The sequence below is a fragment of the Cydia strobilella genome, chromosome 11 (genome assembly GCF_947568885.1).
Source record: "Cydia strobilella chromosome 11, ilCydStro3.1, whole genome shotgun sequence".
NCBI lineage: Eukaryota > Metazoa > Arthropoda > Insecta > Lepidoptera > Tortricidae > Cydia > Cydia strobilella.
Genome location: NC_086051.1, coordinates 4,615,246 through 4,640,775, shown reverse-complemented (window position 1 = coordinate 4,640,775; position 25,530 = coordinate 4,615,246). Strand labels below are relative to the sequence as shown.

The window sequence follows — 25,530 nt, the reverse complement described above, 5'->3', positions numbered from 1 at the left end:
CTCACAACCACTTTGAAGTCCTAACCACAAGATTAGTTATTTAAGAGGCCTGAGTAGTAATTTAGCCAGGATCCTACTAAAACTATAGCAAATGGAATTTGTGACTAAGTCAGTATTTTTGTCACTGAGTCATGTTCTATTAGCAATAATTTTACTCAGTCGTGGCAGAAGAGTGGATAATGTTCTTTATAAAATATATATGTGTTTTTTGTGTGCCTAGAGCTGACCTATACAACAGCTGTACATACGAGTATTATGACATTATGACGTTCGTCACATAACTTAAATTTCTTTTCTTTGTAATTTCAGGTGCACCAGTACTGGCCGCTGGTCGAGATCAAGTGTTCAGCCGATCTCAAGTTCTTCCTCTGCTCAGTATACACCCCAATATGCCTCGAAGACTACCCGAAACCGCTGCCCGCTTGTCGATCCGTGTGCGAGCGGGCGCGGGCCGGCTGCGCTCCTCTGATGCAAAAATACGGCTTCCAATGGCCCGAGCGTATGGCCTGCGAGAAACTGCCGCGGATGGGAGACCCCGACAAGCTCTGCATGGAGGAGACGAACCGAGCGCAGGAGCCCGAGCCGCCCCGCGCGCCGCCGCCGCCGCGCCGGCCGCACTACAAGTGTAAGGATCCAAATTCAAAAAACTGCGAAAGCGGCCCGGCTGCAAGCCCGGGCTCGGCCGCAAGCGACGAGTGCGCGTGCACGTGCCGGGCACCGCTCGTGCCCGCGCGACACAACGGCTCGGCCGCGCTCGCGGCGCTGCTGCCCGGCGAGGGCTGCGCGCTGCCCTGCCGCGGCGCCTTCTTCACCAGGGAGGAGAAGGAGTTCGCGGGCGTGTGGGTCGCGCTCTGGAGCGGCCTCTGCGCCGCCTCCACCCTCATGACGCTCACCACCTTCCTGATCGACTCTCAGCGCTTCAAGTACCCCGAGCGCCCGATCGTGTACCTGTCGGCGTGCTACTTCATGGTGGCCCTCGGGTACCTCGCTCGGCTCGCCATCGGCCATGACGAGATCGCGTGCGACGGGCCTCTGCTCAAAACCTCCGCGGCCGGCCCGAGCGCCTGCACCCTCGTCTTCATCCTCGTATATTTCTTCGGGATGGCGTCCTCAATCTGGTGGGTCATCCTATCCTTCGCCTGGTTTTTGGCGGCGGGACTCAAATGGGGCAACGAGGCGATCGCCGGGCACGCCCAGTACTACCACTTGGCCGCGTGGCTCATCCCGGCTGCGAAAACCGTGGCCGTCCTCCTGGCCGGGGCCGTCGACGGGGACCCGGTGGCGGGCATCTGCTACGTCGGCAACTCGTCGCCTGAGAATTTAAAGAAATACGTTCTGGCACCCCTGATCGTGTACTTCGCCCTGGGAGCGACGTTTCTGCTGGCCGGCTTCGTGTCGCTCTTCAGAATCCGCTCGGTCATCAAACGACAGGGCGGGCTCGGGGCCGGGTCGAAGGCGGACAAGCTCGAGAAGCTGATGATCAGGATCGGGGTGTTCAGCGTGCTGTACGCCGTGCCGGCCGGCGCCGTGCTCGGGTGCCTGGCGTACGAGGCGAGCGGGCACTCGCCGTGGCTGCGGCGCACGGCGTGCGGCGCGCGCTGCGGCCCGCGCCCGCTGTACGCGGCGCTAATGCTGAAGTACTTTATGGCGCTGGCCGTGGGCATCACGTCGGGGGTGTGGATCTGGTCGGGCAAGACGCTGGAGTCGTGGCGGCGCGTGTGGCGGGGCGGGCGCGCGCCGGGCGGGGCGCAGCGCGCGCTGGTGAAGGGCGGCGTGTGACGCGCGGCGGGGGCGGGGGCGGGGACGTTGCCGGGGGCGGGGGCGGGGCCGGGGGCCGTCGCGCCCTCCGTCCCGCCGGTCGCGCCCTCGGCGCCCTCAGCCCGCTCCGGTCAGCCTCTGTCCGACTACGGACCCGTGTAAAATGTGCCATTCGCGAACAAGAACAAATTTTTTGTAGGGTCGGAGCCCTTGCCCGTATGGACTTATACATTGGGGCATCTGTGGCTCCGTAAGTGTTTCGAACTAGAAAACTGACTTCTCGGAAAGAAGTCCGAGTGAACACGATTGAAAGTGTGATGGACCCGGGTTCGCCTGTGATATCCCATGAACTGAGTGTGGCGGTGCCGCCGCGCGTCTAGTCCTAGTATAACGCGCGCGCGGCGATATACGTAACTAGTTTTAAGAAACTCCGTGCGAAAGGTCTGTTTTTAAAGCGAAACTAACGACGGCGACTGTCCTTCTCTGATGTACCATTATTAGTATTGTTTTCTGTCTATTCCGCAGTCTTTTAACTCATGTCGTTGGCCTTTTAAAGACCTTTCGAGCGGGACGGCGGCCGTAGCCTTCACTTGTCACTTTGTATTTTTTTATAACAAACTGGCATTAAATGTGCTAAAACGAGGTATCTCTAATTTAGTAGCTACATATTAATATGGATAAGCGGAAGTGCTATCTATGTCATTAATAACTTTTTTTAACAGCTTGAAAATGCCCATGATACATTAAAAATAATATTGACAACAGAACTTTTGTATACTCACTTTAACCGCTCGCTTTTCACATTTTAATATTAAGCTTACAGCTAATTATCAAAAAGTAGTAAGGCAAGTCACAAGTCACCTCTCACAAGTCAGTTAGTTATTTAATTTTTAAAGCAATAATGACTGCCATAACTACTGCCAATAAATTAAATATTTTAAATTGTTAAATAAATTTCTGACTTGTGTAGTTCTCGTAAAGGTCTGATCAACTGTCAAATCCTGTGTTATTGCTTTAGTTTTTTTTGTTTTTTTCATAAGGTGCTCCTTCAAGTTTGCTATGTGCACTGTACACTGTACTAGCAATATTAAACTTAGGTCTTATTATTACCTAATGTAAGTTGAGCACATAACGAAATTTGCAGGCGCAATTAGAACATCTATCAAGAGATTAAACCTCAGACATAATGCATTTAATAACCAATACTTGAAATGTTTAGACTCATCATTATGAAATGTGCCTATTTACAATGAGATAATCTAGATACACATCATACTCACACATCAGTTAATGTAAATTCATTCCATAAATATTATTTGTCACTCTTATCAATTGATGAGTCTACATATTTCAATTCCCGCAACTGGACACCCAAGCCTACATAGATTGCTGATCAAAGTACAAGTTTTGTAAAATAAGTGATAATATATTCTTATGTAACGGTTCTGCCGGACGTCTTGAATGTTAGATTATTGTAACTTTGAAGACTACGTTACTGACGATGCATTTCCTGCCATATAATAAATATATTTTAAAACAGACATTGCCATCTGTATATTGAATTATAAATAGCACTTGTAGTAATAAACGTAGGCTGAATGAAACTTATAAATTCTGTATTTATTTTTGACTCATTCAGCCAACGATACTAGCGCCCTCTGTGACTCAGTACATGAAGTGCCATGCTCCGAAGTTCCATATTGCCCCACATTTGACTGAAGCACAGTGCTGCCATTGATTAAAATTAAATATTATAGATGACTTAATACCAACGCGTTGAGAAATTATCCATTTAAAATCATGTTTCACTTGTAATGCTTGAATTTTGAATGGATAGTTTTTACTTGTATTTTTATGCTCTACGGAAAAACTCAGTACATGAAGATTTTTCACATTGTCTCATTAGGCAAACTGTAAAATGCGTATTTCATTTCTGAACTGGGCATTTCTGTGTTAATAAATCAATCCAAGACAAAATATCGCGCCAGATTCTTCCTGTTCTGTTGATTACGACAGAATAGCAGGTTTTATAAAATATATGACCACAGACAATTGAAAAGTAACTTTTGTGAGTTAGTTTTGACTTAGGGCAGTGTGTTAGGTCATCAAAATTGACCGTATGTGTAATGCTTTATAAATAAACGCTCAAAAGATACTGTTATAGAGTTAGACGTGCAATTGTGTAATTTTGTACATTGTTAATTTATATCACAGCGGTGACTGAGAGATTATAATTGTATTCGAGGCGCCGCCGTGACGCGGAGATCATTATGTAATTTATTTTATATCTAACTGTAGATAATATTGAATAAAGCGACTTTTTTTATGTACAATCAAATGCATTTTCTTTTCACGATAACTCTAAATTTAAAATAGCCCCCGACAGTATTTATTATACAGCGCCATCGAGTTAAAACGTGGTTAAAACCTAAACCTATCTAAGAATCATCGCTTAAGTATCTCAAATCCCATACAGAAAACCGCAACTAGATGGGTTGATCTGTTTTAGGTTTAGAACGCACTGCGGTTTTTTTCTTGCGGTTTCAGTCTGCGTGCGTGTGCTTATAAAGCATGACGGTTACTTTTTTGCCGTTGCGGAATCGCTTTTGAAAAAACCGCATTGGAGATAAGTTTTCTTGTCACTTCTTTTTTTATCTATGGGATTTAAGTATACTTAGTTATGATTTTTGAGAATAAAATGGGGTATTAATTCCACTGTGTTCAAGAGAGATAAATAAAATAATCACTCCAGTCTATCAAGTTTATTTTTTAGAAGTTCTAAAAGCGCTAATTACTAGAATATAAAACCATTAGTGCTAATTTGAACATTGTCTCCTTTTTCTTTCCTCCCAGTAACCAACCAAACGCATAATTACCGTATTAACAAAAACCAAGTACCATACCATAATAACAAAACTACCAATGCGTGACAGATTCTAAAGTAAAGAACCTATCAAAGATACATTTCAACATTAGTCCTTAAAAGTTTTTCCGTTTTAAGTATTTCCAATGCGGTACTTATTTTAAAGATAAGAAATTAATACAAAAACCACCACATGAAACAATTAGTTCAAATAAAAAAACCCTTCGCTAGATGGCGTTAATGTCAAACATCACGAAGCGCCATCTATATATATATATATTCAATTGAGACTGCCATAATAAGTTTTACAATTATACCTACTTATGGACTTTTAAATAATAAATAACAGTCGTGATCAATAACGTTAACAAAGATAATTAAAACTAAAATATTAAATAAATACAAAATACTGCTCGACATATTAAGTTACTATAAATATCACATCATTACGTATTTATTTCAAACACAGTACTCAAGATGAAATTCAATAATCACATGGACGCAAGGGACTTTTTTTGTCTCGACTCCTTGCTATAATTCTTTACACTTACATTGTATTGGTAGATGATAAAAGTACCTAATAAAAGAATAGTGTAACTGGAGTCTTCGTAACAAAAGTTGAATCAAGAATTTTACTGTAGATCTTAATCCGGCACTGAGAAGACTTATTTAAACTACCTATGTCAAAACGTATCGGCTTTATGAAGTTGGTGGTTAGAGACGACAAGCGACGCCAACGCACGACGTGGTGAAAATATGAACTTTCGTGGGACGACATCTTCTTACAATTTAGCGGCTGCCAACTGTTAAATAAGCAATATGTCCCACACCCACTAGGGCGACGCCACAGTCATGCACAGAGCGAAAATTTAATTTACGAATATAGTCTTTCAAATTGCAAATTGTCATACATATACCTACCTACATCTATCTGATTCAACTTTTGTTCAATAGGCTTGTAATATTTTTTTATAAAAGGTAATATTATGAGTAAGTATTACATTTTAATGGTAAGTGTGCAGTAATATGGGGGTAATCTTAGCACTTTACAATTATTTTCTTTCGCCATTTCGTCTACTATCATTTCAAGATCCCAATTATTATTTTTGTGGTTTGAATTTGATGCTAGTTACCCTGCTAAAGCCACTAAAAAAGAATTATTAACTATTTTGAAGAAACATAATTTCGAAAAAGTTTATTATGTAGACGAAATGGCGAAAGAAAATAATTGTAAAGTGCTAAGATTACCCCCATATTACTGCACACTTAACCCCATAGAATTAATGTGGGGTAATCTGAAAACAAGTGTCAGGAAAAGAAACACTGATCCCAAATTTAGCGAGGCGGTGCTAAAACACATCAGAGACATCGTCAACAGCACTAGTGGCCAATGGAAAAATTGCTGCAGGCATGTTGTAGAGATTGAAAAGAAAATGAAACGAGATTATGGGCACCCCTCTGTCATAATGAATGTGACAGAAGATTCCGAAGATGAAGAAACTAGTTAAAAAAAGTAGTCGTGATTTTTGTTATTTATTAATTGAATATATCTACATCTTTATTTATATTGTACCAATGCATGTTTATTTATATTTTTAGTTAGTAATTTATATTGTATGTATGTATAACTCATTACTGTTTGGCTGGTTGTTTATTATTTACATTGTATAAAAAAACGTTATTTTAGTTTATTAAAAATTTGTCTGTAATACCTATATATTGTAAAAAAGCCGATATTGTTTAAAAAGGGCATATATGTATTCATTTTGTTAAATATAGTTTTAGTTTTTAGTCTGTAACATTAGAGAGGAATATTTTAATAGTTGATTATTTGTAAAACGGATTATTATCTAATGTTATTATTTAACTGATTAGTAAAAAAATGTTATTATTGTTTGTTTTAAATATGTAAATACATACTTGTCATGAATCCATCAAAATGTTTTAATCGCAATCCGACCCTGTCTCTTACCTGGTTCGTGCATCGTGGCGAGCGCGGGCTAGTCCAACGCTAAAAAAACCAGTGTAAGTGCGCTCTCCGATAACGCGCCTTTGTTACGCATATCGATGACACATTTTAGACTGGTTCTTTAGCGTTCGACTTGCCGGCACTCAGTAACCGCAAAGACCACACAGCTAAGGAATATGTTTTCCCATTAGTTCATTTTAAACCTTATTGCAATCTCCATAGAGTGGTAATTGAATAACCGGTTAAAACGGCCATACCATTTTTTTATGCTAGTAAGTAGCACGTGCGGTTTCATTTAACAATAGACAAAGGATAAGCCGAAAGGGGACTGTTTGAAAACTACGAACTTTTTATATATAATTGTTATGCAGAAAATTGTTTCATAGAATGTAATGTTTCGTAGAATTTTCATTTCATAGAAAACATATTTTTTCACAAAGGGTCGCAGTTTCAACCTAACCCAATTTTCTGTTAGACCTAATGGGTTTTACACAATGAGCTTTTAGCTGTACTTAAAAAGTTTAGTGTTTGAAAAAAAAAGTTTCTATCAAATGAAAATTCTGCGAAACATTACATTTTATGAAACAATTGTCGATGAAAGAAGAGGTCAACCAATTTAATACATTTCGGCCCTTACATACTCGTACCCTTGCCTTACCGCTATTTATTATTACTTATATGTATAGTATAGGTAAATTATGTATATTAATGGCAGTTGTACCTACTATTCTAGCAGTCTACTTCGCTAAGAACCTATACAAAATCAATTATAACAATAACTTGAAAACAGGAATATCACTAACCATTATCATTCGCTGAAAGATCCCTCTAGTCTAATTTTTCCCTAGAATAATAAACATAGAAAATCACACAGAAAAAAGAGTTGTGACAGTAGATTTAGCTTATTTGATGACTATTAGGCATCATTCCCTATGTTATTATTCTAATTAGGATTTAGTACCCGCCTACTTAATTATCACCATAACTAACGGTTCGGAAGTTTGTTCGAAGCTTAACAATAAGATTAGATTAGAAAAATATATTGAGAATTAAAATGCGTAAATTTTTGTATATTGCTATAAGTCCGTGATGATTTTAATCATTCAAGTTATTAGTTGATAAAGATGACATAATGTGAATTGGTGAAGGAGAGTCGGTGGTATAAAGATCCTTACATACGGTTCGAGGGTTCGATTAGGCAAACAAACTTAGGTCGTTGTTTCAAAAAGTTGGAAGACAATTGCTACGTTTAGACTTTCTCCCTCTATCACAGGGAATTTCGCTTGCAATAACAAGAGCAAGACAAGGAAGACCTTTACGTAACTAGGTATCTGTCGAATGGACAGTTCCAGCAGGCTTTACCTATATATACTGAGATTTATGTTCTCGTACAAATATTATTTAAACCCCGTATTTAATAACAACTTTAAAGGTCCTAGTATTCGGAGCCCTTAGTTTGGGACGATTAATTAATTGTAAACGCATAATATAAACTTTCAAACAAAGATTTCGAAAGTAAAATAATATAATTCATGTAATTCCGCGAACATGCGCACCAACAAACATGTGCACAAACGCGATTTGCGCTTACTGTATAGAATTCCGGAAGAATATCTGTCAGTTCTGTCTGATCAATAATACTTTTCCTGACTTCCAATTGCGTCTGCGATGTGTTATCAGAATAGCGAAATCCCACAACCCACATGTCCGTATTAAGAATCTCTATATAATCCATGCTTAGAATTCTATCTGTGACCTATTCACAGACAGAATAACAGCTAATCAAAAAAATTGCCTTTATAAAAATATGCTAGCTAAAACGTTGTTATCCGAAAATTACATTATTAATCAAATTGCCATTGTTTACGTATTTCGTTTCTTATACCTTATATTAAAATTACACTATGACTATCATGTACTCGTTCAGGTTGATTACTGTTCATAAAATGATGAGCGCGTCGTTCAACAATTATAAATAATAACGTTCAATAATTAGAAATAATAACACTACTTTTAAATGGAAATACTGAACTGTATTGCGAGACGGGGTCACCGCTTGCATGGTTATTGACATAAACACTAAATTTAAAAGATGGAAGACTGAAAAACCTCAGTGCATATCAGATGTGTCTGCAGCGGCCACAGGCATAACTAGGTACGCATAGCATAACGTATGGATTTTTGCACTCCATTGCTTGGCACTGGCAACAGACAGCCCTCCCGACATTGTAGAATCATGTGCGGAGGGTATACCATACCCTATTTTTTTCTGTAAGTCTAAAATCTTGGACTAATAAGTACGTCCCTCAGAAAGCGCAATGTCAAGGGCCCTCGCTTCCTGAGGCGTTGTACCCTCAACTCGTCGCGATACCGCTGCTGCAACCTACAGACAGAAATAGAATAATTGTATACACCAAAGGAATCAAATCAAAGGAGACAGTCGATTTTGTTAAGCACTTAGGGCCAGAATAATTAGGAGCAAATGGAGCAATGGTTTTTGGAGCGCCCAAAATCGCCTTCTTTAACAGGGGAAAAAACGGACAGGTTCTGCCGTGATCTGAATGGCCTAGTAGGTACTTAGTTATGGTGTCTGCCGCGAATACGGGACTCTGGTTCGATCCCAACGCGAGGCGCGCACTGAAGGATTTGGTCACTTTTACTTTCGTACCTTTATATGACGTCTATTTAAGTTTCTGACTGCGCCATTTATTTGAAACTTAACACTAAAGCATTAAGCTCCTTTTACTTAAAGTCGAGAAGACGATAACTTTATCTGAACATAAAGGGAGTCTTTAATCCAAGTACCTACTCCGAAATCATGTGCAGGCAACGAAATAAATTGGCGTCACCGAATTCACAAAATAAAATTACATTTGAGTTACAAAATCCAAGTATTAGTGTTGATTTGTGGAAAAGTAGGGAATTTCATTTCTTATAACTTTTATAAAGTATCCTCAATCCAGCCATATCTTAGTAAGCTTAATCCTGCCTCATTGCATAAACGTAGCTGATCGTATTTAGAGCTATTTTGTTTTCTTTCAGCAGCAAGCAATATGATTGCTAAAGTATCAACTTAGACGGCTTACCTTGATAGTACATCCCATAGGGCTCCTGAATGACGGGGGCATGCATGGCTTCGGGTTCTACAATGTAGCTCTGATGATATTCCTCAGGCATTGGCACTTGGTGCGGATAGTACATTTGGGCTTGTTGAGGTTCCATCTCCATCTCCGGCATGTTCTGTTGAGGCATTGCTTGGGGACTCTGGAATACAATGAGCATAAGCTTAAGTAAAAACCAATTTTCTGCCAGTTTTTCACTAGTTTATACGGAACAATTCACTACGCCAGGTCTCCAAATTATTACGCCCTTAATCTCCTGCAGAAAGGAAGTGGGAGAGCCGAAGGCTTGATCAAAAAGTTTGGAGACTTATTCAATATTGTACTAACCTACTATTTGGTCTGAAAGTTCTGAAACCTATATTTCTTAGGTAAGCCATATAATAATGATAACTGCGTTCCTACTTTCGGCTGACGTGTCAGCAGGTCAGGAGTGAATGAAAACTCGAAATATCTAATAAGTAATGTCCGAATGTCGAGTCATTCCTAAAATGGATATGATGGAATTATGGGTTATTTTCGGAATAAGCCGACATTATGAAGTAGTCCTGGATATTTATCGGTGTAGACATTTGTAGTCGAGGATCCCCTGGACCAGGATCCTCCGTAGGTATAGTTCCAGTTAGGCTACCTCCAATAATGCCAATACTCACTTGATACTTGCACCTCTTAAACCGTCCGTACAGTGACGAATAAGGCAGATTATAATGGATCGCTGCTTGGTTTATTGACATTTGTCCTACCCTGAAAAGAAAGAAAATCAACAGGTTGGTTAATTTGTCGGAAATCGAATTTAGAAATGTACTTTAAATAACGGATTTTCTTGAGAAAGACTGTAATAGTTAGTGTACATACTACGACCGGGATAGGGACCGGCCCTGTGTTTATAAAATAGCCCCGCTTGGCAAGGCTCTTTATAGTATACCTACTCGGCTGAAGATTCCCTGTCTCCGGGCCTTTGTCGAAATATATTATTTTGCTAAGTAAGCAAGCATTCTAACGTTAAAATTTACCTAACAGCTTCCAAAGCCTCCCCCATTGCGTCTTCGGACCAGGGCGTAGGGTTAGACCGTGACAGCTCGATTCCTTCACGCTTGCATCGCCCGTACAACGTGCCTGCAAATTACCAAGTAACATGCGATTAAAATCCATATTAAATTATCATCTTTCTCGCATCGTCCCCGCTTTTTGCCACGGCTCAACCCGCATCAGCCCGCTTGGCAACTAATCCCAAGAATTGGCGTAGACACTAGTTACTACCTGTAGGAATGCCAAACTGCGAAGCCGCCCGCTGCACCGAGGCCGCCCCGCAGCGGATGGAGGCGAGCGCGCGCTCCAGGTCGGCGCGGCGCCAGGCGGTGGTTATATATATCTGTCTCACCTGTAGGAATGCCAAACTGCGAAGCCGCCCGCTGCACCGAGGCCGCCCCGCAGCGGATGGAGGCGAGCGCGCGCTCCAGGTCGGCGCGGCGCCAGGCGGTGGTTATATATATCTGTCTCACCTGTAGGAATGCCAAACTGCGAAGCCGCCCGCTGCACCGAGGCCGCCCCGCAGCGGATGGAGGCGAGCGCGCGCTCCAGGTCGGCGCGGCGCCAGGCGGTGGTTATATATATCTGTCTCACCTGTAGGAATGCCAAACTGCGAAGCCGCCCGCTGCACCGAGGCCGCCCCGCAGCGGATGGAGGCGAGCGCGCGCTCCAGGTCGGCGCGGCGCCAGGCGGTGGTTATATATATCTGTCTCACCTGTAGGAATGCCAAACTGCGAAGCCGCCCGCTGCACCGAGGCCGCCCCGCAGCGGATGGAGGCGAGCGCGCGCTCCAGGTCGGCGCGGCGCCAGGCGGTGGTTATATATATCTGTCTCACCTGTAGGAATGCCAAACTGCGAAGCCGCCCGCTGCACCGAGGCCGCCCCGCAGCGGATGGAGGCGAGCGCGCGCTCCAGGTCGGCGCGGCGCCAGGCGGTGGTTATATATATCTGTCTCACCTGTAGGAATGCCAAACTGCGAAGCCGCCCGCTGCACCGAGGCCGCCCCGCAGCGGATGGAGGCGAGCGCGCGCTCCAGGTCGGCGCGGCGCCAGGCGGTGGTTATATATATCTGTCTCACCTGTAGGAATGCCAAACTGCGAAGCCGCCCGCTGCACCGAGGCCGCCCCGCAGCGGATGGAGGCGAGCGCGCGCTCCAGGTCGGCGCGGCGCCAGGCGGTGGTTATATATATCTGTCTCACCTGTAGGAATGCCAAACTGCGAAGCCGCCCGCTGCACCGAGGCCGCCCCGCAGCGGATGGAGGCGAGCGCGCGCTCCAGGTCGGCGCGGCGCCAGGCGGTGGTTATATATATCTGTCTCACCTGTAGGAATGCCAAACTGCGAAGCCGCCCGCTGCACCGAGGCCGCCCCGCAGCGGATGGAGGCGAGCGCGCGCTCCAGGTCGGCGCGGCGCCAGGCGGTGGTTATATATATCTGTCTCACCTGTAGGAATGCCAAACTGCGAAGCCGCCCGCTGCACCGAGGCCGCCCCGCAGCGGATGGAGGCGAGCGCGCGCTCCAAGTCGGCGCGGCGCCAGGCGGTGGTTATATATATCTGTCTCACCTGTAGGAATGCCAAACTGCGAAGCCGCCCGCTGCACCGAGGCCGCCCCGCAGCGGATGGAGGCGAGCGCGCGCTCCAGGTCGGCGCGGCGCCAGGCGGTGGTTATATATATCTGTCTCACCTGTAGGAATGCCAAACTGCGAAGCCGCCCGCTGCACCGAGGCCGCCCCGCAGCGGATGGAGGCGAGCGCGCGCTCCAGGTCGGCGCGGCGCCAGGCGGTGGTTATATATATCTGTCTCACCTGTAGGAATGCCAAACTGCGAAGCCGCCCGCTGCACCGAGGCCGCCCCGCAGCGGATGGAGGCGAGCGCGCGCTCCAGGTCGGCGCGGCGCCAGGCGGTGGTTATATATATCTGTCTCACCTGTAGGAATGCCAAACTGCGAAGCCGCCCGCTGCACCGAGGCCGCCCCGCAGCGGATGGAGGCGAGCGCGCGCTCCAGGTCGGCGCGGCGCCAGGCGGTGGTTATATATATCTGTCTCACCTGTAGGAATGCCAAACTGCGAAGCCGCCCGCTGCACCGAGGCCGCCCCGCAGCGGATGGAGGCGAGCGCGCGCTCCAGGTCGGCGCGGCGCCAGGCGGTGGTTATATATATCTGTCTCACCTGTAGGAATGCCAAACTGCGAAGCCGCCCGCTGCACCGAGGCCGCCCCGCAGCGGATGGAGGCGAGCGCGCGCTCCAGGTCGGCGCGGCGCCAGGCGGTGGTTATATATATCTGTCTCACCTGTAGGAATGCCAAACTGCGAAGCCGCCCGCTGCACCGAGGCCGCCCCGCAGCGGATGGAGGCGAGCGCGCGCTCCAGGTCGGCGCGGCGCCAGGCGGTGGTTATATATATCTGTCTCACCTGTAGGAATGCCAAACTGCGAAGCCGCCCGCTGCACCGAGGCCGCCCCGCAGCGGATGGAGGCGAGCGCGCGCTCCAGGTCGGCGCGGCGCCAGGCGGTGGTTATATATATCTGTCTCACCTGTAGGAATGCCAAACTGCGAAGCCGCCCGCTGCACCGAGGCCGCCCCGCAGCGGATGGAGGCGAGCGCGCGCTCCAGGTCGGCGCGGCGCCAGGCGGTGGTTATATATATCTGTCTCACCTGTAGGAATGCCAAACTGCGAAGCCGCCCGCTGCACCGAGGCCGCCCCGCAGCGGATGGAGGCGAGCGCGCGCTCCAGGTCGGCGCGGCGCCAGGCGGTGGTTATATATATCTGTCTCACCTGTAGGAATGCCAAACTGCGAAGCCGCCCGCTGCACCGAGGCCGCCCCGCAGCGGATGGAGGCGAGCGCGCGCTCCAGGTCGGCGCGGCGCCAGGCGGTGGGCGCCGCGTTGAACGGGGCCGCCAGCCGGATGCCCTCGCGCCGAGCGATCTTGTAGAGCGTGCTGCTTGGAATGCCTGTCGATACCACAATCATTTTATTGGTATCAACAAAAATTCCTACACATGGCATGATTCAAGCATGCCAAAGGAAGGAAAAGTTGACAGAACCCTGGATGATTATAAATTTCTGCATGACTATTAGCTACATTTCGCGCACCGAGACCGAGGAATTGTACAGAAGCTTGAAACGCCCTCACATACCCTCTCGGTTCCTCTGCTCAAAACTGCGTATAGAAATGAAAACGCCAAAACAAACTGACCGTAAGCCTTGCTGGCTTTATTGGCAGAAATAGCCCCGGACCGCAGCGCATGAAGAGCGCCGCGAAGATCCTCCTCGCTCCAGGATTTGGACGCGCCCTCCTTCTTCGGCGTGTCGATGCCGAGCCGGTGCGCGCGCTGCCACAGCGTTGTTGACGGGATGCCGTATGTGGCCGATGCCTGGAAAACGTAGAAGAGATAAAATATAAATAGTAGATACGTGTGGTACCTAACCACCAACCTAATTCTTCCAAGAATTAGTGGTGGCACAAAAGCGACTGCGATCTTACCTTCCAGGCTTCCAGCCCAGGAGGATACCGGGAGAGAGGAAAATATTGCAAGAGCGACAGAAAATGATCTTATATTGATTTCAAGAAAATTGGTTCGAGCTGGGGTTCGTACCCAAGATCTCAGGTGTGTTATTATCAATATATAAACGTATTAATGAAGCATGAATTCAGATCAGTGGCTTACTTTAGTGAGGCTCATATTGTGCGTCCGCAAGGCTTCCAATGCCAGTTCCATGTCTTGCTGCGTCCAGTTCTTAGGACTGCCGCGAGGCGGCTCCGGCTGGGTGCTGGAATCACTCGTGTCTGATCCACTCAGGTGGTGTTGCTCTGGAAAATGTAAATACTTAATTAAAATTTTCTCAGAACAAATAATATGTAGGATTCTACATATTTGACGGAGTGACACTGATTTGGCTGGTTTTTGCTTTGAGATGATAAATCCGCGCGATTTCTTATTATTTTAACTGCTTAGTTTCTTGTATCCATAAAGTTCTGTAAGGTCTTCTATTGAATAGATAAAATGAGAGGTACCCCAGAAGTGCAAGCCAAATAACTTCAACTTAACAAAGTCTGAACACAGACCTAATGAATCTAATGATGAATTAAGGCAGATTCCCGATTTTGGCGCTAGGTAGGTCATTACGAATTTTGCTTTAAACACTTTTTTCTGTACTTCTAAGTACAAAGACAGTTTTAGTTAGCAAATATTATTTGGTTAAACAGTTACCTCCTTCAGAGAGAGGTTCGTCTTTAACAGTAAGGAGAGGCATGAAATCCATGGAGTCTGCATCGTTCGCGCCTGGCAGCGTCTTATGTCTATCAATGAGGATGGAACCCTGAAAATACACAATTTTTGTACAAGACACAACCAAAAATCTAATCCTCCAAAATGTGCCTCCAACGAATTATAATATAGCATTATTTCGGTCACACAGTATGAAGGGGAAAGGAGAGATGGGATTCTGAAAAAAACTGTAAAGGGTTATACGGATAAACGGTACTTAAATAGAAGGCAAGGGTGCAAATCACGGTCACAGACGAGACGGACTGATCGATTGAAGACCTAAAGTTCTGTAAAGAGGCGTCTTAATACACTTCAAATATGTATTACTATCCTGCGATGATCACGATCTTCAGTCATGCTCATGAGGGAACATACAGAGAGAGGGTAACAACGTATTCAAGAGTAACGTCCGCGCGAGAATCATACTCATACTCATAATCTTTATTGCATATCACATTGTATCTTAACCTATACTTAACATAGAATTGTGTACAACATGACACCCTGTAGGGCACAGCAAACAGTTTATTCAAGAGGAGAACGAGGTTTTTGTACAAGGTTATATAATGGATAATGGGTACTTTATTAATTTCTACTATCTAAACTAATCTACAGCATGATGGCGCGCTCGGCGGGCTCCTGTTTGACCTCGACCGGCGTAGCGGCGGGGCCCGCCGGCGACGGCGGCGCTAGCTCTTTCAGACTCTCCGAACCCTGACAACCCTCCTCCTCCTTACTACATACCAGCGTGTCCGAGTGCGGTGCTGGCGCGAGGGTCTCCAGTATGACGGCGGGCTCGGCGGGTTCCTGTTTGACGGCGACCGGCGTGGCGGCGGGGCCTGCCGGCGCCGGCGGCGCTAGCTCCTCCAGACTCTCCGGACCCTGACACCCATTGTCACACTTAATACTATTTCTAGCTTCTTTCTACAACTTCGTCTGCGTGGCCGTGGAATTATGATTGATAAAAAATATCCTATTTCCTCCTTCCACGGGCCTCAAACTATACGAGTATCAACATACTAAATGACACCGCAATCGGTTCAGCGGTTTAAGCGTGAAAAGGTAATACAGACAGACGTTACTTTCGCATTTATTTATATTAATAGTAGGGATAATTACTTAATAAGAGGCCGTAATCGATTTTGGAGCAAAAATGTAAAATTGATAGATTTAGTCGTTGAAATTATACACGTTTTGTTACGTAATATCTAAATAACAAGTATTGATTTCTATTAGCACGTCTTCTCATCTTGCCTTTTAATAATGAGGTCGCGAGCGTGCGTCACCGGTAATGCATGAAGAGAAGGGGCAGTTTTTAAAAATTCATCAAAAAATCATGGTGGTAAGTTATACAAATTGATGTATAAGAATAGTTTCAGCAAATGTTGTAAATTGTTTAAGTATCAAAATTACGTTAAAATTAAGTCGATTTTCAGAGAAATTGTCACTTGTTTTGAAGTAATTTCTGGAGAAAATTGATTTCGTCTAACTTTCATTTACACTACTTCAAAGTCATAATAATAAAAATGTAGTCCGATAAACGTCAAGTACACAATATGTGTAATATAAAAATTACCATGTTTAGCAGTCCAAACTTTATGAAATTTAAAAATAAGAGCGACAAAATCAGTGCTTTACGCGCGTTTACCTAAACGTCCATCAGAAAAGCAACATTACTAATTTAGTGAGTCTGTTTTCAAAAAACTGATCTGATAAAAGGTAAGATAAGAAGACGTGCTAATAGAAACCAGTACTTGTTATTTCAATTAGGTAACAAAAGGTGTAAAATTTCACGGACTAAATCTATCAATTTTACATTTTTGCGACTAAAATCGACACCGGCCTCTTAACATCATCATCATTTCAGCCACAGAAAATATAAAAATAATATCAGCCGTCCGAAAGACGTCCTGTTAGATAGATAAAGTTTTCCTGCATCATTAATTGCTTACGAATAAGAAACGGCGCTAACACTTGTCATGCATCAATTGCATCATAAAAAGATTAACGCATATAGGTAGGGTTTTTAATAATTTTCTCGAGTTCTTGAGACGTTTTTTCTCGTAATATCATTTTTTTTTACAAAAATACTTGTTATTTGCCGAGACCCTCCATCTCCCCCTGGAGAGATTTGGCTTAACCCCTTTCTGACCCTATATGTAAATATTGGTCGTTCCCTAATGAACTGCGTTCCAAGTTCAAACGAAAACTGTTTTCGTACTTCGTACCTATTGTATTTTAGTATAATATAATATAATTAGTATAGTATATTTTTTCTGAAATATATTAACTAAATTTAATGTGAGTTGTATTATAATTATTGAGCATTGTAGAGTACCTGTAAGTGCCGTAATATATGCGCAGACGCATTGTCGTCTATATCGGCCTCGAGCTTCACTGGATGGAGTTCTAGCGACGATCGTATCTGAAATCCACACAAAATTATACTACAAATACAGTTTATATACGAGTTATGGCCAATTTAAATTTTTTATTTTTTTATAACCTATAGCCAACATAGCGTAATAGTGCCTGCAAAACGACCAGTGCATCAAAATTTTTAAGGAAAACTTATTTTTTAAATTCCGAAGTAAGATTTAATCTCCAATAATCCAATCTCCAATTATATATCCAATTGTCATAAATTTTGAGATGTGACCGTATTGCAGGCAGCATACGATATGACTATTTTTTATCTCGAAATTCATTTCCTAAAGGATGCAATAGGAGTTGGTTAGGGTTGAGGTTTGCGGGGTACGAGAACTAAAGGAGGAGCGGGGGTGCGGACAGTTTCACCCAACTATTTATTAATCTGTGGTCTCACGGCTTTTACGTGAAAGAAATCGCGGGCAGAGGCTAGTCTAAAGATGACAGTACCGCTCTAGTATAAGTTACTCTATGGTCTAAAGTAAGGACGCTAAGCAGGAAGAATTTTGTACATTAACCCGCCATTTCCTGTTTCAAATTTGAAACATACGATGCGTTACAGATTGAAGATGGGGTTGAAAGTTTTTTCATCACACTCGCTCAGTAAATGTGGAATTGCACGCAGGCTTAGCGGGAACTATAGAAATAGCGTTTACTCTAGGGAGTTTTGAAGTTTCTAGTATTATAATTAACAGTTTTTTGTCTTTATACTTAATTTTTAGGGTTCCGTACCCAAAGGGTAAAAACGGGACCCTATATTATTAAGACTTCGCTATCTGTCTGTCTGTCCGTCTGTCACCAGGCTGTATCTCATGAACCGCCGTGTAGCTAAGCAGTTGAATTTTCACAGATGAAGTGTTTCTGTTGCCGCTATAACAACAAATACCTACTAAAAACCGGCCAAGTGCGAGTCGGACTCGCGTTCCAAGGGTTCCGTACATTACACAATTTAAACAATGTATTTTTTATGTGAAACGTAAGTGAAATGTCTTGGGCGTGGGCCCGTGGGCGTCGGATCAAAATCTAAGAAATTAAGTCCGACTCACGCTTGACTGCAATTTCTAATAGGTTTTCCTGTAATCTATAGGTAAAGATCTATTTTGTGTATTTTATTCAAAATTTTAGAACCAGTTTCGGAGATAAATGGTCATTTTTTGCCTATTTTCTTGAATAACTTCTAAATTGTTTATCCCAAAATTATAAAAAAAATATATTTGAGATTCTCACAATGAGCTCTTTCATTTGATATATAACACGACATAGTTTGAAAATTTTTATTTTTTAATTTTCTCATTTACCCCCAAAAGTGGCCCCCATGTTTAAAGTTAATTTCACAAACTTACATATGTGTAGCAAATTTCAACTTAATTGGTCCAGTAGTTTCGTAGAAAATAGGCTGTGACAGACGGACAGACAGACGCACGAGTGATCCTATAAGGGTTTCGTTTTTTCCTTTTGAGGTACGGAACCCTAAAAACAGTATAAAATAAATATTTGTGGGGCTCCCATACAAGAAACGTGATTTATTTGCTGTGTTTTGCGTTATGGTATGGAACCCTTCGCGCGCGAGTCCGACTCGCACTTCGCCGGTTTTGTATCGCAAGTGTGATGAAAAACATTGTGTGTAACTCGGGGCGTAATCATATTGCAATCTGGATTCTATAAATCGCTCTCCGGCAAGCCGTCGCGATTTAACTAATAATAAATAATGATGCGACCGTCCCTGACGGGATGCTAGACGAGACCCCGATCCAAAAACACAAAGAAAAATCGAAAACCATATAAAAATCGGCCCATACACATTTAGGTTAGAGTAACAACCTGTATGTGTGTTTCTGCACACGAATGGATGTTCTCAAATATCTATTCTCCAAAACGACAGCCGATTTGGTTGCGGTTTCTGGTATAAGGTTACGTGTTTCACCAGCGATGATTCTAGATGGATTTTAATTAGCGAGATACACCAACATATCTATGTCTACTTAATTCACTCTCTCAATTCAATCTCTGTTCACTCCATACATCAGTTTTGTTAGCGAAACGACTATTATTTTCGTAGTCGACATCTAGCGTCAAGTAGCGGAATTATTAGTAGGTACTGCTACTCGACAATAGATGTCGCGACGAACGAAAAATCTAAGGCTTTATCGATTTTTAGTTTGATTTTCAGCTAATATTATAACCGGATTAACCGGAACTCTATTTCCTTTCGCTTATAATATTAGTTGTAAATTGTTGAGCAATACCATTACCAAAGAGGATATAATAGAATAGAGCGCGGTACTGTCATAGTAAATTTTGACCCATGTTCTTTCACTGATATATGTTAAAATGTTTAAATAACAAACGAAACCGTCAACGCCCTCTATACGAGAGTAGGCTGAAGGTAGTGGCGCCATCTGATAGAGAATAAAATTTTCGTGATTTTCGAGGCACGTTTTTTCCTTACACTGTATCCATCTATTACGGAATAATATCCATAGATTAGTATATGTTATTACTGTAATAGATAAGAAACTCTCGGACATTTCACGTTCACGTCTCTACTAGTGCTGCCCCTAGCGGTCCTGCTCTCAACTAATGAGACTGTATATGCAGTAAACACGCACACATGTACACACACACACACACACACACACACACACACACACACACACACACACACACACACACACACACACACACACACACACACACACACGTACTTATGGGTTCTTTACCTACATGTAACAACTTTAATATTGGAAACTGATTTATCTAGTAATCTTTGTCGTACCAATTTCCATTTGCTTAGAAAACTACATAAATCAGTTTTTCAGAATAAATAAATGAAAACTTATGTTGAATCAAGTACAATATATTATTTATAAGTACCTACTTATTTACATACGTTCCATTCCAAGTAACTAAGACACATGCAAATACAGCGACGCTTTAAGCGCACTTCCGTGAAAATAACTTAACAGCAAGTATGTAACAATTTATTTCCTGACTATGTTTTAAACAATAATTAGAGGCAACCTAATTCATTTCTTCTTCTTGATCCCAAAATAACTTGGAAAGCTTCAATAGTTTGATCCAACTTTTTTTGATTTAATTTAGATCCATTTTTGTCGCATATTTCATAGTTTTGAGAACATTCAAGCTTTTTATCCACAATTTGTGGTGCGGTGATCTGGGTGTTACAGCGCATTAGATTAGGTAGATTTTCCTTTTTTAGGTTCACTGAAATTGCCATTGACAACATCGAAAAACTTATCGAAGAAAAGCACGATACCTGCCGTGTCGCAACTTTATTCTGAAAGCTTTTTAATACCTGAAAATATATTAACAGTTAAGATGTTATCAAAAGTATAAAAAGGTTATTTTACAGCGAAACAGGACAAGTGTTGAGCATGCATTTTAAGGGTGTGCTATTGTCACATTTAATGTTAGGTAACAAGAAATCAGTGAATCGGGATATTATTCATGTAAAATGTCGACAAAGGTAACGTATTGTGGTTGGATTTTATCAGTAGATGTATGTCTTTCTAATTTTGGCAGGTTGTAGTTGATTTATCAGATTAAGACCTAGGCACGGAAAATAGTATCTTAATTATGATAATCAGAGCAACGTGTATGACGGGCCTTACGGGCACTAAGAATGGTGCTAGTTCAACGGCTGTTACTTGAAATGTTACAATGTTCCATGTTCCATCGCCAACATTTCATAAATATGCTTTACCCGAAGCCTCTATCAAAGCTTTTGATAAAGATGAAATAATAAATAAATGTTCAGGAGGTATATATATATTATAAACTCGAAAATTTACTTACCTTGCCCTTATACCGATGTACATACAAGAAGGTACACAGATTCGGCGCGGCCCGGCCGGCATTGCTTTTCATCTTGCCTGCGTTGGTTTGGTTGAATGAGTAAGAGCACAACTCAACACAACTTACAAGGTTGGTTGTGATATAAAGAAACGCTGTTTGTTAATATCTTAACATAAATCTGACCAAGAATATGTTTAAACGGAATTCATATTAAAAAACAACTTAGAAATAATTTCAAAATTTCCCGTCAAACCAAACGTCATGTGGTTTTTTTATTCGTCTAAATACGTCAGTCTGTCATTGTACGGTGTTTGCACTACATATTAAAAAAACTACTTTTACGTTTCAAATTTATTTTGTTTCCTAGTTCATTTGCAACGTAAGGTTAGTAACACTATCAAAACATTTTTTATTAAAATATATTCTTCTAGATTTAATTAAATACGATTAAGTTACCTGCTTAAATATTTGTTTTGGTATATTTTGTTTTCTACTATCTACACACAAGAATGATATCTAGCCACACTCAGCCCTCCTTATGCTAAAGGCGGTATCTCAAAAACGAATGAACTGGAAATGGAACGTTATGATTCAAATTTAAGGTACTTATTTGCATGCAATCTTCAATTGAGATACCGCTTTTTAGCTCAGCAGGGCACCACGGCTGAGGAATATATGTCCAGCATAACCCAGAGATGGCATTATTATCAGCATTACATTACTCCTCTTCAGAGATACTATACCATGATAATATCTATCTTTGGCAATACGATACACTTTTCGTCAGTCGCAACACAGTGACATCTAGTGTCGAGTAGCAGTACCTACTGATAATTCCGCTAGATGTCGACTACGAAAATAATAGTCTTATTTTTAACTTGTTGGTAACAAAACTGATGTATGGAGTGAGCACTCTATGTCTACTTAATTCTCTTTGGTTACACGTTGTGCCGGGAACCAGCTCGGCGGGTTCTCTGTTCGTAGTCGCTTTCCTTAGTCGGTATTACTTGGTATTACCAAAATTTTAAATTTAGAGTTATTAGACCAATTTGTTAACATCTGTTTCTTTTTAATTAATTTAATCCTTTGTACCTAATTTTGGTAGGCTGCAAAAGTTGATGTTGAAGGATAATATTAATAGATGTGTTTTAAAAACACGCCAACAAACGCGATTTGATAAAAACCGATCCGAGTCAAAAAATTCCGATAGCAAAAATGTTGTAAGTAATTCATCACCGTCTGTTTGGTAGGTATAGGTATACCTATACTACTTATTACTTAAACGAAAATTGTTTACACGAATGACTTATAGAATAGATGTTGGCGTTAACACCTAAAAACTACCCTCATAAAAGAAGTTAAAGTAAAATGAGATTCTTTAGCAGGATACGCTCTTTGGCATGTAGCGACCATCTCATAAGTACCGAATGATATTTATATTAATGGATACATAATTATATATACATACATATTCTGTTGATGTTTTATGATATGGAAAGCATAGTTTGGTATACCTGGTTGGTAAGATAGCCGTGTGCGTACTGCGAGTCGTCGTCTTCGGAGGTCGGTTCGTGCTTGACCTGCGGAAAACCGCGGCCAGGCATTTCCTGCAATAAACAAAAATTTAATATTTTTCTTGTAAAACAGTCGCTGTTTAATAAAGATCACAAAAACAATAAAATTTCAAAGAAATACATAATTTGCATTTTAAAGTGTAATCAAAATACAAAAAGAAAAGTAATTTAGACAAAGTACCTATTGTCGAGAGGTCGGGCCCTCGCGGGCGATACAGCGAAATGCTCCATTTTCCTTCTAAATGTCGCAGCAATCGAACAGTCGGCATAAGTACGTATACATAGGCAATTAGACAAAAGGAAGCGAGCTTTATTGAATTTTTTCTCGATTGGTGCACAAATGAAGAGTGCGAAGTTAATTTCCCTCCCTTTCTGTCGCTCGCAAGGCCAGCGCTTTTTTAATTCTGTTTGTTTTTGCCGGGACGCTCGCAAACTTAAGTATAACTAGCTACCCACATATATCTCCGATAGTAACGTATTTAAGGCGCGTAAATTTCAAAACTTTATCTGAACACGTGACGGACGGCGACACAAGTACCCACTCACACCTGCGGGCGCGGGAATAGTGAATAAAACTTGCGCGGTTAACCCTCTCCCCGCGTTACCGTGGACACCAAACACGTGCGCGAAAGTCTACCGTCTTTGCGAAGGACGAAGTAAAACACGGACGCGATAAAAGTGGGAAAAGGGCGCGAATAACGAACTTTACTTACCTAGAACACGGTCAGGATCCGCTGCCGCGCGGTGACCTTCGGGATGGGATGTCGCAAATGAAAGTGAATCCCGCACACACCCGGCCGGGCCCGCGTAGCTGCGTGGCGCATGTTTAGGACGCTGCAGGGCGGCGTTATTTTTTTCGTCGAAGAAATAAAAACAAAACGACTTCGCCCCGTCGTCCCCCCGCTTCGAGTTTCCAAGCGATCTTTTGAAATCTAAAGCTTTCAAGGCTACAAAACTACGCGTTTCGGAGAAAGTTTTTCGATTGTTTAGGAAGAGGTGTAAAGTAGAATTCGCGGAATAAATCGGGGAGGCAGGAGGTAGATGCACTATAGAGTTGTGTTGTAGATATGCGGGGGAGCGCCCGACCAGTCGGCGCCCCGCGCGGCGCCTTCCTCGCTCCGATTGATTTTTATTACAAGAATTTTCGCTGGTGGTTTTTTTTTGTTTTCCGCACACCGACATGGACGCACACTAAGAGAATCGTATAATTCGTTTGTACGAACGAACTTACTAATGCTATTGATTTTTATACTTAACGAAGCCGCGCGGCCGACGACGGTCTGTCCTTAGCTTGTAACGGTTACATGCATTTGTTTAAAACGGTAAAATAAACATTACTTAGTTCATTTTAAGATTTGGATTTTTCAATGATTTTAAGGGGATTAAATTGCGACATAAATGTAGGTAGGTAAATGTAAAACTACCCTCCAACAATCTTTAAAATCCATCTATGAAATGATCGTTGATTGCATAGATAATTATTAAGTTGACATAACGTCGTACTTAAGCCGGTTCAATTACATAATAGGTGCACAGATATTTCATTTTTAAGAGGGTCATCTTCTAGCAAGATTATTTTATAAATATTAAAATTCTTGAAGTTGTTGCAAAATCGCAGGTAAGTACACAAACTAATAACTATTAAATTTTACTACTAGTCTAAACAAGATGCAACTCGCCTAATAGCTCAACTTATCATAGCCTATGGACGCTTGCAACTCTGGGGCTGGGGTATCGCGTATCACATGGGCATTTCCGACCCTTTAAAAATCTGTAGGTACGATGGGCCATCATCTATCATACTGGCCCACTAAGGTGGGCCAGCGTGTAAAGAGGGTAATGGTGTCGGATGGCTTATGGCGCGGCGGGATGGCGACGGGATGGCCATGGTGTCGCTGTTTATCTCTACGTCCGTCTATAGGTAGTCTAACGAGCATATTAGTGGACGGTCGCTACTCCGTACAAACTACAAACATAGTCCCCATTTTGTTCACTGGATATTGACATTATGGAAAATATTTTTACACAATTAGATGTACTTATAGGTACCTATTAACCATTAGCCATCATAGCTATGCCCCTTCGTTTGACTTTATTTTAGATTTTTTATTATTATTATAAAAGCTAAAAACAAATTCCATACAAATTTTGAAATACCTACTACTAAACTAACTCTGATATATCAGAGTTAGTTTAGTAGTAGGTATTTCAAAATTAAATTCAAAATTAATTATTAAATTAAAAATCTAAAAAAAATTAGTTTATCGACCTCTAATTTACTTCAAATTGTGTAAAAATATTTGCCACTATGTCGATATCTAGAGAGGAAAATGGGGACTTAGTTTGTATCGGTAGGCGTTTTCGTCTTAAGACGAAAGTACCTAGACAACCGCTTCTCCATACAAACGTAGTCCCCGTTTTCCTCTGTATGGTTATTGACATTATAGAAAATATTTAGACGCAATTATTAACCACAACTATGGCCCTTTGTTTTATTTTTTTAGAATTTTTTAACACGTAAACATCCGCAATTATTCACACTCCGGGATTATCCCACTCTCCCCTACTTCTTGTTTCTGAGATCGTTCCTAACCTATGGTGGGTGCGTTGTTAAAGTAAGAGCGTTTTCACATTGTCCGATCCGATATCGGAAGTAGGATCCTACATCCGCGTAGTCAGTATGACAAAAACAGCTGCAGGAGAGTGCCA

The 25,530-nt window shown here is 42.4% G+C and overlaps 2 protein-coding genes across 2 annotated transcripts in view; one reads left to right on the top strand and one right to left on the bottom strand.

Moving 5' to 3' along the window:
* LOC134745370 (frizzled-2) overlaps window positions 1-3,814 on the top strand; it is a 31,272-nt gene extending 27,458 nt beyond the window's left edge. The window contains exon 3 of the mRNA XM_063679401.1: window positions 310-3,814. Within this exon, the coding sequence (XP_063535471.1) occupies window positions 310-1,779 (1,470 nt within the window). The 3' untranslated portion in view covers window positions 1,780-3,814. The remainder of the gene's footprint in view (window positions 1-309) is intronic.
* Window positions 3,815-6,956: 3,142 nt separating this feature from the next.
* On the bottom strand, window positions 6,957-23,527 carry LOC134745343 (uncharacterized). Its single transcript, XM_063679363.1, has 12 exons — window positions 23,003-23,527; window positions 22,762-22,854; window positions 17,343-17,429; window positions 15,749-15,886; window positions 14,948-15,056; window positions 14,405-14,547; window positions 13,933-14,110; window positions 13,511-13,687; window positions 10,723-10,825; window positions 10,363-10,453; window positions 9,677-9,854; window positions 6,957-8,973 (listed from the first exon to the last, which is right to left on the bottom strand). Exons 2-12 carry the CDS (start codon window positions 22,849-22,851, stop codon window positions 8,945-8,947), a joined length of 1,323 nt encoding a protein of 440 aa, XP_063535433.1. The 5' UTR covers window positions 22,852-22,854; window positions 23,003-23,527; the 3' UTR covers window positions 6,957-8,944.
* Window positions 23,528-25,530: the final 2,003 nt, after the last annotated feature.

Excerpts from the sequence above, each read along its gene's own strand:
- LOC134745343 (XM_063679363.1), bottom strand. The coding sequence starts at position 22,851 with ATGCCTGGCCGCGGTTTTCCGCAGGTCAAGCACGAACCGACCTCCGAA. Across the intron at positions 15,887-17,342 it reads ATATATTACGGCACTTACAG|GGTCCGGAGAGTCTGGAGGA; the intron begins GTACTCTACAAT and ends AATGGGTGTCAG. Across the intron at positions 14,111-14,404 it reads ACAATATGAGCCTCACTAAA|GCATCGGCCACATACGGCAT; the intron begins GTAAGCCACTGA and ends TACGTTTTCCAG.